Source organism: Ammospiza nelsoni, chromosome 21, assembly GCF_027579445.1.
Source record: "Ammospiza nelsoni isolate bAmmNel1 chromosome 21, bAmmNel1.pri, whole genome shotgun sequence".
NCBI classification, from domain to species: domain Eukaryota; kingdom Metazoa; phylum Chordata; class Aves; order Passeriformes; family Passerellidae; genus Ammospiza; species Ammospiza nelsoni.
Window position 1 is genome coordinate 6,599,468 of NC_080653.1, and position 17,108 is coordinate 6,616,575.

At 41.9% G+C, this 17,108-nt stretch overlaps 1 protein-coding gene across 1 annotated transcript; it reads left to right on the top strand.

Moving 5' to 3' along the window:
• Positions 1 to 13,626, top strand: VKORC1L1 (vitamin K epoxide reductase complex subunit 1 like 1). Its single transcript, XM_059486830.1, has 3 exons — positions 1 to 199; positions 11,742 to 11,851; positions 12,913 to 13,626. The coding sequence occupies exons 1-3, from the start codon at positions 6 to 8 to the stop codon at positions 13,137 to 13,139; spliced, it is 531 nt and encodes a 176-aa protein (XP_059342813.1). The 5' UTR covers positions 1 to 5; the 3' UTR covers positions 13,140 to 13,626.
• Positions 13,627 to 17,108: the final 3,482 nt, after the last annotated feature.

Sequence of the window (17,108 nt, forward strand, 5' to 3'; positions counted from 1 at the left end):
CCAAGATGGCGGCGCCCGTCCTGCTGCGGGTGTCGGTGCCGCGCTGGGAGCGGGTGGCGCGGTCCGCCGTGTGCGCCGCCGGCATCCTGCTGTCCCTGTACGCCTGCCACCTGGAGCGCGAGAAGGGCCGCGACAGTCACTACCAGGCCCTGTGCGACCTCAGCGAGCGGGTGCGCTGCTCCGCCGCCATCACCTCCAGGTGAGGCGCGGGTGGGAGCCGCCGCCGCCCCCGCGGGGGGAAGGGGCCGAGGGCTGCGGGAGCGCTGGGGACGGGTCCCGGAGCGCTGCCTCCGGTGCCTCGGGGCGTGCTGGTGGCCGGGCCGGTGCTCGGAGGGGCTGCGGGCCGGGCGGGGGCGCGGAGGGGCCGGGGCAGGCGGGGACGGGGCAGCGCTCCCGGTGTGGGGCAGCCCCGGGGCTGGGGGGCCGCTGTGGGAACGGGGATTTTCGGGATCGCTACGGCCGCAGGGTGAGGCTCCCGCAATTGCTGTGTTGTAATCAGTGGCAATTAGGTGGAGTGACAGGCGTTTCAGTGGCAAAAGCCGGGCGGAGTGGAGTGCTGTGTGTGTGAGCAGTGGGTAAGGACAGCATAAACAAGTGCGATTGCGGGTGGCTCGCTTTGTTAGCGTGAATTGCAGTATCTGTGTTGCGTTCGCATTGGGACGAATCCTGGCAGCACAGGAGATGCTTTGGTGATCCAGAGGAAGTGCTTCATTCAAGGGAGGCTCGGATGCCTCTGCAGCACAAGCCCAGTCCAAATCCTGACTTATTTTGCAGATGTCCAGCCAGTTCAGCAGTTGTTTTCTAAAGGCCAAGGGCTCTTATTTCTGTCAGGAGAGTCATTGTATAAATCTCGTTCTTAAGCAAATCCATGTATTAAATCCTTCCTCTTTGTTTTAATGACAATTTTGTTGCTATTGTCTTAGTGCTTTCAGTTGAATGCATAGTTGAGATTTCCTTTTTCCCCTCTCACTGTAACCTGTGCAAAAGCTGTCACAGTTTTTACAGAGGTACTGCTGTATCATCATAACAAGCCAGTTTGAGGGAGCATTCTCATCCTCTGTCAAGGTGGGAGCTGTGAAATTATTGAGGCAAAACATCCAGGGTGCTCTTTTGCCTAAATCCTCTTCTGTGGTGGCAGAAGTGAGATTGTGTGACAGAGATCTGTATCTCTGGCCACCTGATATTGTGGTTGAGAGAAGCCTTTAACTCTGCTTTTCTGTCTGCCTCAGGTCATGTTCAGTTTGTGAAGGTGCTTGTTCATCTCTCTGCTTGGAAAGCGGCCTGAAATGAGAAATGTGGCTCTAACTAGGGAGAAAACTTGAATAAACTCAAATAATATAAATTAAATTATGCTCAGGCTGCTGAGTCTCATCAGGCATTTAACTTTGCTCACAGATAAAAGGGTGAAAAGACAATAACAGAGACTGAAGCCTGTTCTTGTACAGAATTGCTCCTCCAACATCTTTTTGTTGTTGCAGCAAGTGCTGCTCTTGTGACAGGGAATGGGATGTCACAGTTTTGATGGGTGTTTACTGAACACTTGGCAGAAGGAAATTACCTAAAGATATAATTGGAATTATTTCTAATTATGGAACCGAGCTCGCTAATTACAGTGTTCATTAACAATGCTGCAGCTGACTCGTTGAGTAAGACCTGGGAATCCTTGGCTGGAGGAATTGTGGATGAGAATGTGAGGAGTTGGGGATGAAATGCTCTCAGATCTGCCAGCAGTTGCTAGGAGAACCATGCCTGGAGTGAAGCACTGCAAATGCCAGGAGAGCTCGTGATCGTGTGAGCAGGTGGTAAAAGGAGTTTGTGCAAAAGGAACGTGCAAGTTCTGCTCACTCCAACCATATTTGGAGAAGAATTTGCTTTCCAGGCTGTGCAGGACACAGAGGGGGAGTTCTGCTTTAAAAGTAATGCAGGAGGGCAAGGCATTAAAGTTGGAAAGAAATTAATCTTATTTTCCACATTCCCACAGCTCCCATCCACTGTTCTCTGTCAGTGTTCCTTGCTCCCACATCACCAAAGTTTCTCAGGAACTTCATTTCTAAAAGGAACTTTTAACCACATCTTAGATTTCACTGGGGTTGTAAAGTTCCAGTTTTGTGTTCCAGCTTTTTCCCAGGTAGTTCAGATTTAACCTCTACATATCTTTTCTCATTGAGCTGTTACAATGTCAGTCCAAAATTAATTGATTTGTTTCTATTTTGTGTCCCACCTTTTTCTCAGGTAATTCAGATTTAACTTCCACATTTCTCATTGAGCTGTTACACTGACAGTCAGAAATTAATTGATTAGCTAATTATTTGAGCCAACTCTGCATAGTTAACTGTATGAGAAACTTCTGTTCCTACTTTTAGATGGTTCCTTGGGTTATGTGACTTTTTATTTAAGCTGGAATTGCTGATGGAACTTGGAATGTTGCAATCTTCACATCTTGAGTTTTGACTCCAAGAGTGAGCTGAACTTTAAAAAGCACTTAATGCTGTTAGGATTCATTTTAAATGCATAGAATAATTAGAATAAATTAGTTTATTCCTTCCTGAGCTGACTTTTTCTGGTATTTTGGGCGGAGTTTTTTTCACCAGCTGTTGGTATTTCCAAGTCTTGCTTTTAAGCCAGATCTGGCTTTGGTACAAGAGCAAGAACAGAAATGTAAAGAGTGCCAGCATGCAGAGGGAGGAGCGCAGAAAATCTCCTATCAGAGCCTGACTCATGCAGAAGGTTATGTTGGAGAGATCCCTGCCCAGTATCCCTTACCCAAAACATGAATGGTCAGCATATTTCAAATTTTTATCAAGGGGAAAGTTCAGGAAATAGTTTAAAAATAAAATTTGCTAAGGAGTGGCTGATAATGGCAGGTATTAGGGCAATACCTCCCTAATTGCTGTATTTATTTTAAATTGATTGCTGTCTGATAATTGAGAATTATTAAGGGTCAAGAATGACTTATTTATAAACTAGATAATAGTTTTCCAGTGAAAAATATTTTTGGTCCTGCTGTATTTTCACAGTGGGAATTACAGTAATAAAACCCATTTCAAGTCCTACAGGTCATGCTCCAGCTTGAAATAAAATGTGACCTTTAAGTGGTAATGCAGAGACTCAGAGCCTTTGGCTTTGCTCTTTTCCATGCCCTGAGAGATTTTGGGATCTGCTAATCCATTTTTCCTTTGTGCCTTGATGAATTGGAGGATAAATGAGAGGTTTTGAATGACTTTAGCAGCCTGGCACGCATTAATGAATGCTGTGAGAGCCTCAAGACAGCAGCACAAATGAGCAAAGGGCACATGGGTATCTTTAGCAATATTTGCAGCTGCGTCACTGAAGGGGTTTGGCAATAGTCAATATTGATCTTTGCCTGATTGCTGAAGGAGTTCTAGAGTGAAAATAGCATTTTGAGAAGCTGCATGTCATTGGTGTTTCAGGAATTCCCTGTTCTGTTCATGGGCAGAGTTTTGGATTGGTGTCTTGTGTTTGAGACACTTTGGAAAGTTGTGGAAAATTCTGATGTGACAGAATGGTTTGGGTTGGAAGGGACCTTCAAGGTCATCTTGTCCCAACCCCTGCCATGGGTGGGGACACTTTCCTCTATAATAAAATTTCACATCCACTTTGTGTTTCTGTGGATGCACCAAAATATTCACCTGAAGATGCCTGTTACGTGTGGGGTGTGTTGTGGGCAGCTCTGAAAGGGTGGCCTGTGACAGGTGCAGTGTTATTTTATAGTCCTGCCACATCCATAAATCACTTTAAACACTGAATTTACACCCTGTGTTCTGTTTGTGCTGCTGTGGAGCTGTTCCTCTGCAGAGTGGGTGTGAATTGCAGATGAAACTGCCCCGTGCTGGTTTCTCAGCAGAGCACACCTTGCTAGAACTGCTCTGGTGCATCTTTACAGGGAGCAAAGTGACAAAAACAACCCCAATGTCCAAGGAAATGGGGCATGGAGAAAACTCCCTAAGCTGATGTTTAAACAGGTTCTGTTGTGGGACAGCTCCTGTAACTTCTTGTCTGTCAAGTTTGATTAATCTCATAAAAGAACATTATGTGAAAATTGTCATTCATATCTCTAGTAGTGAATTCCTGATATCCCAGGAGTTATTTTCTTGCTGCACCTGCAAGCAAATATCCAGATATGTTTGAGGTTTTCAGCTGCAAGTGTTAGTGAGTGGTGTAAGGTGTTAGGAGATGAAAAAGGGATTCTGGATGCAGAATCCTGGATTCAGAAACCTCAGACAGGGTTTGCTGTCTGAGGGAAGCTGGGAAAATCTCTGCTTTGGAATTGGGCAGGGAGAAATTGGAGAAGCCAAATTCAGTGCAGTGTAGTGTTATTGTATGGTTCTGCCACATCCATAAATCACTTTAAACACTGAATTTACACCCCTTGTGTTCTGTTTGGTTGTTTGTGCTGCTGCAGAGCTCATTCCTCTGCAGAGTAGATGTGAATTGCTCTAAGAACTGCAGGTGAAACTGCCCCGTGCTGGTTTTCAACAGAGCACACCTTGCTAGAACTGCTCTGGTGCATCTTTACAGGGACCAAAGTGTCAAAAACAACCCCAATGTCCAAGGAAATGGGGCATGGAGAAAACTCCCTGAGCTGATGTTTAAACATCATGTTCCATTGTGGAACTTGTCTATCAAGTTTGCTTAATTCCAATTAAAGAATATTATCTAGCAGTTATTCATATTTATAGCTATAAATTCCTGATATCCCAGGAGTTTTTTTCTCATTGCTGCACCTGCAAGTAAATATCCAGATATGTTTGAGATTTTCAGCTGCAAGTGTTAGTGACTGCTGTAAGGTGTTAGGAGATGAAAAAGGGATCCTGGATTCACTGGGTTTGTGGTCTGAGGGAAGTTTGGAAAATCTCTGGTTTGGAATTGGGCAGGGAGGAATTGGAGGAGCCAAATTGGTGCCACAGGGGAGGGGAAGGAAACCCAGAGCCACTGCTGAAGGGGAGCCCTGCCCTGGGAGCCAAAGGTTCTCTGTCCCTTGTCCCCAGCTGGGCTGGCACTGCAGGCAGGGCTGGGCTGGGAGCATCCAGAGCTGATTCCATGGGCTGCACAGGGGAGGGTGCCAGGGATGCTGGTAGGAACCAGCTTGGATTTTAAAGTTGCTCTTAAAGCTGCAGAACTCAAATATTTTGGGGTTTTTTCCATCTTTCTAGTAAGAAATTTATGTTTAATACTGATACAACACTTATTGACTGAGGCACATTTTTGTAAAACACAGCAGTGCCCCTGCTGTGGTAATCTTTTATTTTCCATCCTTACAGTGCTCACACAAATGTGTTAATTTTTGCTTTTCATAAATATATCATTTCCAGCTCGAGTGGAATTTCTAATAGGGCTAGGAATTATTCTGCCTGGTGCACAGGCAGTAAATTTAACAAAGTGCTTATAATTCAGACTTGGGCTTCATTTATGGTAGCTTAATAGAAAAGATTATTAAGGAAAGAATCAGTGCTGTTGGTTTATATCTTGAATAGCCAGAGCTTCTGTAAAGGCTGCTATAAAATAATTATATTTAATAATTATCCACTGTCTGCTTAATATTTTGCTGATCTAGACACTGAGAGTTTTTACAGACTCTATCTGAAGCAGAGCTGGAGGATATATAGAAGAAAACCTCCTTTGGTTATGCTAAATGCTGCTAATAGTTTTAAACATGAAATTTAGTGTATCAACACTTTTGAGCACTCCTGGCTAGTTTACAAATGGGAATTTTTAATCTTCTTTTTTGTGGCTTCTAATTGAAGGCTTTTACTTAATTTATTAAAACTGTTAAGAGTGGCCTTGAAGCCATGAATTAGATTTAATCCAAAATCCTCTGGTGAAGCTGGAAAGAAGTTGCAACCAAAGTTTCCTAACATTCTCCAGATCCTTTGACGTTTCTATGAGCTTTTCACTGAAGGCTGGGGTTGAGCTCTGCTCCCCTCTCAGAACTTTCATTCTGGACCAGAAATTGTCTCAGAAATCCAGTGGTGCTTAAGGAAATGTGCACGTCAATTATCAATTTTTATTTTTGATAAAATTAGATTTATTGTTTCCTCAAGGTTACAAAGTGGTAAGGGGTGCCTGCTGTTGATAACAAAATAATTCTCATGGGGTGAGAAATAATCCTGAAATGAGAGGAAGTTAACTACTGCTTAAGTAACCACTACTGCTACCCAAAACCACCCAAATTTGAGTTCTTTCCTTGCAGTTTGAGTATAAATCTTTGTTATTGTTTGCCCTTTTGCACCAAACCCAACAACTGAGAGAGAATTGTGTTGGCAAAGCTGCTGCTGCACAAATGCAGATTTGGGATCAGAGAAGCCTTTGAATAATCTGGTCCCCTGAGGGATTTGATTGCATTTCCAAGCAGTCCTTGGGGACACTGGAATGAAACCTGGGAATTTGTCCTTCTTTTAAGGCATGCTGGAGCTGTCCTGAGCCAGTGGGGTTCTTTCCATAGTAAAATGGAAATCCAGGGTTGGTTCAGTTCTGGGCATAAAAACCAGGGGGTTTCCAGGTGAAATCCAGGGGATGGGGTTCTGCTCATCACCAGGGCTGGTGGTTGAGGTCAGAAATGCTCAGAAAACATTTGGGACACCCAGGAAAGGCTCAGGGGAGGCTGCCAAGGGTTGGTGCAGGTGAAACCCCAGTTCAGGAGTTTCAGCTGATCCTTAAGTGTAGCCAGGACATTTTATGGAAAATCCTTTCCTTAGGATTTTTCCTCCTGAGAAGCTGAGAGGCCACAGGAACAAAATGTAAACATTGATTATCTGCTGCTGGGGAATGCAACAGGTGCATCTGGGATTGGTCTCATGTGGTTGTTTCTAATTAATGGCCAATCACACTCAGCTGGCTCAGACAGAGAGCCTGAGCCACAAACCTTTGTTATCATTCTTTCCTTTTCTATTCTTAGCCAACCTTCTGATTAAATCCTTTCTTCTATTCTTTTAGTATAGTTTTAATATAATATATATCATAAAATAATAAATCAAGCCTTCTGAAACATGGAGTCACATCCTCGTCTCTTCCCTCATCCTCAGACCCTGTGAGCATGGTCACAGTGATGTCTTGATGGTTGAGAGAAGTTCTCAAGGGCCAAGGGTTTGATGGGTTTATAAAAGGCTAATCCCCAATGTTAATGGTCCAGCCTTTTATTAATGAGGATGTAGGACAGGATCTAAACCTTCCTGATTTAGGGATAACCACTCATTGATAGGTTTGGGATCGTTTGTAATCAATCCTTAGGGCCTGGGTGTGCTGCAGCAACTGCTGTGAGAGATGAGAAACCAAGGTCCCCCTGATCTGAACCAGAGCCCTCATCCTCAGACCCCTGTGAGCACCATCACACTTAAGGACAGTGGAGGCCAAGGAAGGATCATTCTTGGGAATTATCTTTGATAAAATTGTTCAAAACATCTGCAGGCAGCTGTGAGAGCTGGGGTGGCTACAGAAACACTCCAGCATTTCCTCCAGGGGGACGCTGCTCCAGCTCCTGGCTAAACAAACACTTTCTGCTTGCTTTGTTTGACTTGGTGGGTTTGGCAGGATTGGAGTTCTGCTGCTTTTGGAGCCAGTGCTGAGAGCTCAGAACTTGTAACTTGTTAAACTGGAAGGGTGTTTGCTTGTCCTCTAAAATGTTTGAGATGCTGGTGGACTAAATGAGGTTCTTGTGTTCCCTTTTAGCATTTTCTCTGCTAAATTATGTTAAAATGTTTCAAGTTTGTCCTGTTTTGGAACACAGAGGATGTTCATAATTGTGCAAAAGAGATTGAAATGATTTTAGTGATGTAAAAGTGTCAGATTTTATTGGAGGTACATCACTTGTGAAGCACAGTGACTTCAATTCTTTTTGTCTTCCTGTTAAGAAGTAACAATTGCACACAAATACTGCTTCAAACTTCTGAAAATGCAACATTGCTGAGCTTTGTGAAGGATCTCAAACCAAAAGGGGCATTGTTTAGAGGGTGGATAATAAAATTTCAAAACCTCCTTTTGATAAAAGAGGACTGAAAATCAACGCAGTATTCAATTGTAGATGTTGGGAAAGGAGATGAATCATTTAATTTTCAGTTTCTTGAATCACTTTTTAACATTTTAGAGAACATTGAGAGTGGTACATGGAGATAGGGAGGGAAACAGTTACAAAGATGTCTTAACAGTTTGTTCCTTGTAATTAGCTGAGATTGCTTTTGATTTTTAATAGCAGTGAAACTGGGCTGTGGTGAGAGTGGGTTTGGCCCCTGAGTGTGTCAGAGCTCTGAGTCACCTCGGGTGACAGTGACCTGGATCTCAGCACGGAGCTCCTGCTCCTCAGGGATGGAGCACCAGGCAGAGGCAGGACAAGCAGCAGAAATCAGGCTCTGCTTTTATCCTGCTCTGCAAGCAGCTCTGTACATCCTGCAGGTCATTTTGTTTACATTCTGTACCAAAAAATAATAATGCAAATGATAACACTTCTTCTAATTTTTTTTTTTTTGTAAAATGCAGGTTACATTAAATACTTCTGAGTTGTTGTTGTTTTTTGGTGTTTTTTTTTGCTTATCTTGCTATTAGGACTTTCTTCTTGCTATTTGTTTGCCATATTTTTTTAGACTTTGAAGTTTTCATCACTCAGGCAATTCACACCTGAGTCTGGTGAGAAAATGAACATTCTCTACTCAGTTTTCATCCTTCCTCCACTTGCTGGCAGAAGTTCCTGGTTCATTGTGAGTTTTACAATGTTAATAAAATTAGGAGACAATTTAGACTTTTCAGCAGGGAAATGAGATGGGAATGGGAATATACAAAGTAAATCTATAAAGTCTAAATACTTTGCTTTTCATTTGATGCAGAACACTTGCTCCCACTCCCAAACCTTATAAGGCTGGGAAAAGTGTTCTGTGCTAAAGCCCAGGCTGCTGAGCTGGCTCCAAGTGTGTGGAATAAGATGTGAGATTAGACCTGAACTCCATGGGCTGAAATTTAATACTTGATGTCCTCAAAGCTGCTACAAGGCCAACAAGACACTTAATGAACTCCTGCATGTGGAAAAAGCTTTCCCTGTGCTCTGACCTTGCAGCTCTGCACAGATCACTGCAGGACTCTGACTCTGGGAAGGGCTGGGACTCATCATCCCTCCTCTGGCAACATTTGATTATTGTCCTGCAGGGGCAGGGTCTGTAAAAGTCATTTCTGATATTTCAAGTCCTGTAAAATGCCATTTCTGATATTATAAGTCCTGTAAAATGCCATTTCTGATATTATAAGTCCTGTAAAATGCCATTTCTGATATTATAAGTCCTGTAAAATGCCTTTTCTGATATTATAAGTCCTGTAAAATGCCTTTTCTGATATTATAAGTCCTGTAAAATGCCTTTTCTGATATTATAAGTCCTGTAAAATGCCTTTTCTGATATTTTAAGCTGCTCTCAGACAGATGTCAGGATGTGAGAGCACTCAGGTAGGGCTGGATTCAGCATCCTGCACTTGGTTGGAGTTGGGCTGATGCTGAACCTTTGCCTGCTTTGGGTTGTGCAAGAAAACCTGAATGTGTTCAAATCATTTTAATGTCACCCTGACATGAATTCTCAACAATAAACTGAACTTGGGCATGGCAGGCTGAAGCATCTATAAATGTAATAATATAGAAAAATAAATAGAAACTATTAAATGTAGAAAGTAGTAGTTTTATATACTACACCATGTAGCATATACTAAACTACATAGTATATACTATACTATGTAGTTTTAGTAGTATATACTACTAAAGTATATATACTAAAGTAGTTTTATATACTACTATGATAATTTCTTTAAGTATTTGTGTGGCTCTTTAATTCAGCCTTTGGAATTTGGACACCACAAGACAATTGTTACATGTGCTGTGACCATCAGGAAGGCTAAAAAATTAACATTTCTCACTTAAAATCCAGATAACCTTTGAGGTGTGGGAGGAAATCTCACCATAATTGAGATTTTTTTTTGTATTTCTTTGTAACTTCCACAGCCCCAGAGCTGCCCTGGGGTGAGATCAGAGATCCAGGCAGCTCTGCTCTGCTTTTCCTGGCAGCTCTGGGATGCTGAGGCTCTGTCCCCTGGAACAGCATTGGCTGTGCTGCCTTGAAGCTTAATATTGGCACAAAAGTTTCACTTTTAAAGATTTGAGACCAAACTAGCTGAAAGTGTTTAATTTTTAACTGTTTGTACAGTAAATCTGCTTTCTAAGAACTGGGACCTGCTGGGTTTCTTGGGGAGAAGAGCACAAGAGTATAAATAGTAAATTCCAACTTAGTCTGCAATTAAAATAATGAGATTTGCACAGATGGCTGTGAGACTAGAAAGTCTTAAATTATCCTCATTGTGGTGCCTCTTTCTGTGAGAAAACTGTTTTGATGTGGGGTGAGTGACACCAGCACCATTCCTGCCATGAGCAGGGACACACCTGAGCTGGGACAGGAAATTCCTAAAACTGCACTTTCCTTGGAGTTTCTGCTGCTGCAGGATGAGGATTGGCACTTTTTTACCTTGCTAATGTGAAGCAAACCTTTCATTTGTTTGCTTGGCTCGATGCTCCAAAAATCTGCTGGCAGATATCCCAGTGTGCTCCTGTGAGTTAAATTACCTCAGAGTAACAAAATAACTTCATATTTTCAAGTGACACTAATAAATAGGGTTCTCACTTTGCTTTTCCAAATAATGGCATGATCTGCCTTAGGGCATGGAATTAATGGTGTCTGGCACAAACACAATTGCTAATTTAATCTTTCCTCCTCCTTTTGTAGGGCTTGTGCTGCTTTCTGCCTCATCACTGCAAAGTTGAAAGTCACTTTGTATGGATTTCAGGTGCTGGTTCAAAGTGTCACCCTGTGCAAGAGCTCCCACAAACAAGGGCTGGGGATCTTGTGATGGTGCCATGCTCAGCTCGTGTGCTTGACAGATTTGGGTTCCTCCTGAGGTGCAGATTTATGTCCTGATTCTTCTCCTGCTCTGATGCAGACAAAGGGAGTGGAACAAATCCTTGCCTCAGCTTTGTAGTGACCTTGTGTCCAATTGACTGTGGTGCATCTCTTCATGAAAATCCTTTCCTTAGGATTTTTCCTGCTGAGAAGCTGAGAGGCCTCAGGAACAAAATATAAATAATGATTATCTGCTGCTGTGGAATGCAACAGGTGCATCTGTGATTGGTCTCATGTGGTTGTTTCTAATTAATGGCCAATCACAGTCAGCTGGCTCAGACTCTCTGTCTGAGCCACAAACCTTTGTTATTCATTCCTTTCTGTTCTTAGCCAGCCTTCTGAGAGGAAACCTTTTCTTCTGTTCTTTTAGTATAGTTTTAATGTAATATATATCATAAAATAATAAATCAGCCTTCTGAAACATGGAGTCAGATCCTCATCTCTTCCCTCATCATAAGACCCCTGTGAATGCTGCCACAGTGCAGAGAGCTGCTAAAGCTGTCACTGGGGGAAGGAAATGTTTGTGTGACAAAACAGCTCCAAACTCCAGCCCTGGCAAGCAGAGCTGGTGCTCAGTGAATTTCCCTCAGCAGTTCCTGGTGTGTCAAACAACTTCAGTCAGCAAGGTGTGCTATAAAGCTGTGCCCAGTGCTCCCCCTGTTGCTGCTTGTTTTTCCAGGAGAACACCACATAAATCATGTCAGAATTTGTGTTCTTTTCTTTCCCCAGGAGCCCTGAAGTGGAAATGCTGCTGGAAAGCAGGAGGTGGGCAAATCAGAGTTAATTAGTTTCCCTGTTTTACAGATGGGGTCGAGGATTCGGTCTCTTGGGTTCCATCTTTGGGAAGGACAGTGCAATAAATCAGTCCAACAGTGTTTTTGGCCTGGTGTTTTATATACTACAAATGCTACTTGGTAAGTATTCATTCACTTCAGAGCCTCCAAGCAGGGCTGTGGGGATGGAGGAGGAGAGCAATATCCATTGCACAATCTGCAGGAAACCAGATAAATGCTTCTGATTTTATATCTTGGGGTTTTTTTTAGCAGCACTCTAATGATACATCTGTCCAAAGGGCTTAAAACCCAACTGATAACAAGAGTAATTGCATTTTCTCCTGATATGCTATTAATAATCCAAGTGTGAAGACAGTTTCTGTGCTGGTATTTTCACTCCAGTAAATTTGGCATTGGATTGCATGGTGGGAAAGAGAGGGAATAAAAATGGAATGGGCAAGTTTTGGAGGAGTAATGGAGAGAGCAGGCAAAAAAGTGCATGAAATATAATTTTATATATTTCTTAGTAACTCTGTGCTTTGCTACAAAGTTGTTAATCCTGACAGAAATAACCTGACCACGAATTTTCCTATAACTCAGGAATATGAGGATGGTTAATCCTACACACACTCCTTATCCTAGGGCTGTCAGACAGAGCCTTAGATACTCCTCTCCAAATACCCAGATGGCATTTTAATCAGAATTTTGTGTAACTTTTGCTGAGTGGCTCAGTTTGAATTGAGTTTTGCTCCTCTCCAAATACCCAGGTGCTATTTTAACCAAAATTTTGTGTAGCTCTTGCTGAGTGGCTCAGTTTGAATTGAGTTTTGCTCCTCTCCAAATACCCAGGTGCTATTTTAACCAAAATTTTGTGTAGCTCTTGCTGAGTGGCTCAGTTTGAATTGAGTTTTGCTCCTCTCCAAATACCCAGGTGCTATTTTAACCAAAATTTTGTGTAACTCTTGCTGAGTGGCTCAGTTTGAATTCAGTTTTGCTCCTCTCCAAATACCCAGAAAGCATTTTAATCAGAATTTTGTGTAACTCTTGCTAAGGGGCTGAGTTTGAATTGAGTTTTGCTCCTCTCCAAATACCCAGAAAGCATTTTAATCAGAATTTTGTGTAGCTCTTGCTGAGGGGCTCAGTTTGAATTGAGTTTTGCTCTGTGTGGAGAGGGGTGAGTAACTTTGTCTCTCTTGTTGCAGGTATGACAGCAAGTGCAGTAGCAGCTCTAATCCTCATGACATCCTCCATAGTGTCTGTAGTAGGGTCCCTGTACTTGGCATACATTCTGTACTTCGTGCTGAAGGAATTTTGCATTGTCTGCGTGCTCACATATTTGCTGAACTTCATTCTCTTTATCATCAACTACAAACGACTAGTTTATTTGAACGAGGCCTGGAAGAGGCAACTCCAACCCAAACAGGAATAACCCCTGCTGGAACTTTTGACTGACAGTCTGAAGACCCAACTTCCATTAAGTTTATTTTGCAGTAATTTTTTTATTCTCCATATCAGACACTTTTTGCCCCCCCTCTTTTTCCCCCCCCACGAGAATCATAATGGAAATTTTGAATGATAAATTTCAAGGGGCCCCAGATAATTTCTCTGTGCTAATCTTCAGTTTCAATGTGGTTATGAAAGAAAGCTCTATAACAATCAAAGACAAGCTTTAACTTTACTTTGAAGGAGTTTTAGCCACAGCAAAACCTAGACTCTCTCTCTTCCCCCTCCACTTGTGAAGTGGGTAACACTTGCTATAAAATATCCTGTATATAAATTCAGGTATAACAAGATGTGATCATGACATGAAATATTCTAGACTAGCATCACCATATTTAATGTTGCCATGTTTACAGTAAGTGTATTTTTTTCTCTTTTTTTTTTTTTTTTTGTTTTTTTTTTCTTTTTTTTTTTTTTTTTTTAGCTGATGGACTTAGATTTGACTAGGACTTATACTGTAAATAAAATTAGAACTCTTGGTTTCATTCCTGGAGAACTCACTGTCCCATGGGTTTGGTTAGGAGCTGTCAGAGGGTTCAGCTCAGAGTCGACTGACACGATGGAAGAAGTGACCTCTAAAGAACATGGAGTTGCTGCTCTCACTGTTGTGCTTTCACAAGAATGATGCTTGGGGTTGGTTCCATTTTTCCTTTTTTTTTTTCCCTTTTTTTTTTTTTTTTTTTTTTTTTTCTCCAGTAACGAAAATGGAATTAAAGCTGAAACCTGAAGTATGTTGATTAAACGACAACCTCATTAATTTCTGTACAGAACAAAAATAGCTTCATGTGGTCAATGAAAAGCTGATTTGCAGATTGGGGGTTGGATGAAGTGTTCTTTGAAAGGACTCCATTTCCAAGCAGAGCTGTTCCATTTGAAGCTGTGCTCAGCCAGCCAGTGTTACTAATGTTTGATGTTCTGTGAATGCTGCAGTATAGAATTGCAATTTGCAGTGGAAACCACTGAGTGAGCAGGATAACCAAGCAGTGCACTGAAAAAGCAGTTCCTTAATTGATCTTGGGCAGGATCTTTGCTTTGTGCTATATTGGGAAATGAACTTTAGGCCTGACACACACAGAGAAGATCTCTTGGAAGGGCAACCTGTTTAATGGGATAAGTAAGTCAATGTGCTCCTGAAAATGAAATGTGATATAGTGCTATCATTGCTCTTTCTAAGAACTAATTGGGGAAAAAAAATACTAAACTGCAGATTTAAACAAAGGAACAAAATTGTACACGTTGTTTCTGCACTCAGTATTCTAAGGCTGAATGTTAAAAGTGCCTTCTGTCTTCAAATCTTAAACCAAATACTTTGTGTTGAACTTGGCAGGCAGAAGTGTCCTTGCTTTAAAAATGAACAAACAAAATTCTCAGCAAACTTGCTGGGGATAGAAGAGTATTAAGAGATCTGGTTTTAGTTTTTAGACTGAGAAGTGGTAGCAGTATTGTTTTCAGTTTAATTTAAAAGGTTGATGTGATTTGGAAAAGTGAAATATTTGTGTTTCAGACTGTGTGACACCAAAATGTGTGGGTTCAGCTACTTTCTGTAATTGGTGCTGTGCTGCTTTTTGCCCTTGTCAGTTCAAAATATGAACAATTCCAACTGCATACCCATTTATTTAAAGAATAATTTAACTCCTTTTAGCATTTTCATTCTCAAACACGAATGTCAGAGAGACACTTCCATTGTAAGTGATTTTAAACACTAAGGATAAACTTGACTGTGAAACAAGCAGTGTTTCCATAGAGCAAAACAAGGTTGGAGATCAAATTCACAAAATTAATACTGAAATTACTACTGAAGTAATTCTGGTTTGCACCAAGGGTGGAGGTGGAAACTGCTTTTCTGTACAGAGTTGTGTGGTGTGAGTAACATCTGTTGCATGTAACACTAAATGACTTGTCCCTCATCTGACAGTTTTAGCCAACAATCCATTAAATGAGTTTTGTATTGACCAGAGTATAGTTAAAGCTTGTCTTGATGTTTAGTTCTGTCTCTCAAATGCCTTCCACTTTGATATTAAGGGGAATGAATGATGTTGAATTGGTCCCTCAAGGCTTGGCTCTGTTCTCTCCCAAGCCCTGAGGCAGTAGCAGTGTTTAATGTGTTGTATAGATTTTATCTCAGTGCATTCCTGTGATCTACACTAAAGATCTTTTTTTCATCCAAGGAAGAGGTGAACATGTGCTGCCTCGAAGTTGCTCCTGTCTCAGAGCAAGCAGCCATGGAGACAAGTCTAATCCATGAGTACTTGGTCCAATTCTGGGAAAAAAAGAGGAAAAAAAAGCCCCATCAGCTGAAAGTATTGGTGTTGACTTAACTTCACTGTGTCTTGTGCTTGTTTGTGTGGGCATAGTCTGTTGATTCAGTTTGTTTAGTAAAAATGTTTAGGGCCAGATTTTCAGCAGTCCTTGTTAGTGTGCACATGGGAGCAAATGGGGCTGGAGTTTGGGCTCTGGGAGGATTTGCAGCCACACTTTTTGTGCACAGCTTTGCAAATCTGATCCTTAATTGTGAACTCTCTTGTCTTGTGTGCTTCCCTTGCAGTTCCTTTTTACTGGAAGTGATTTGCTAGAAATGGGCCCTGATTTCTTCTCTTTCTCTCTCGTGCTTCAGAAATGCAGTTGGCCTGAATAAAGGGCAGAATGATCTTAGCAGGAGAAATTTGGACCTTTTTGCTTCCAGTTCTTTTGACTCTTTCCTTGCTGCTCCCAATGATAGAAACAGCATTTTCCTTCCAGTGAAATGGGTTGTGATTGAAATCACGAGTGCAGCTGTGCCTCCCTGCCTGCCCCAGCCAAAATGTGGTGGCAAATGTGTGCTTGATACTGGTTTTGTCCTTCCAAATCCAAAGGCAAATCCTAAAATTTCTCCAGGGTGCAGGAGTCTGGGTAAAGGCAGGTAAATTATATTTGGGCTGGCAAGGGACAGGGGGGGTTACAGAAATCCTTGTGGTTTCAGCACTCAGGAGAATGGAAGGGATAAAATTCACAGTTTCCAAACAGAGGTTCTGAATCTGGGCTCTTCCTGCCCCTCTTTGGCTCTCTCAGAATCCCAAAATTCCTTTAGGATCATGGAATATTCTGAGTTGGAAATTTCACAGTGAGGGGCAGATTGGAAAGGCAACAAAACCTCATCCCAACCCTGCTTAGGAATTAACCATTCCTGAAATCCTCTTACTGTAAGGTACTTGCTACTCTTTAAGGCCAGGGAGGAAATGAATATTCCTGGAAATTTCTCCCAGTGAAACCTTTGTGAGGCCAATGAAACATTGCTGAGCACCTTTGGGATCTGCACTGACAGCAGATCTCTGCTGAGGAGGTTTCTGGATGCTGGGGTTGGCATTTTTGTGCTGCTGTGGTCTCAGGAGGTTGGTGAGGTGCTTCAGGCAGTTCTGCTCCTCATTTATGTGGGCTAAGATCAGAGCTTGGCTTTAAATGCTGTTTAAACTGGTCCAAAAAAGATCTGAAGTATTCTGTTACCACAAAACTGTGTTAAGCATGGCCTAAATATTATTAGGTGTTTGTTCTGTATAGTCTGTTCCAACAACTATTTATTCCCAGTGCTTTCAAATCCAACACCCATTTAAAAAGGAGTCATTGGGCAGATGTTCCTTTTCTCAATATAGGCTGAGAGATTCTCTACTGGAGGTTTAGGATTCAATTTTGCTAACAGGTAAAAAAACCATGTAAATATGTACGAATTCTATTTGTTGCACATAACTTTTTTGGTATAAAAAAAAATAGAAAAAAAAACCCAACAAAAATAAATGTAGAAATTACCTGTGGATGTCTTGCTGCAATCATTCTTATGCTGCATTCATGCAGTCCAAACATAAGAGCTTGAATGAACCCAACCAGAGGCCTTTTTGGACTCAGTCTGAGCCTTAGAAACTGTTTT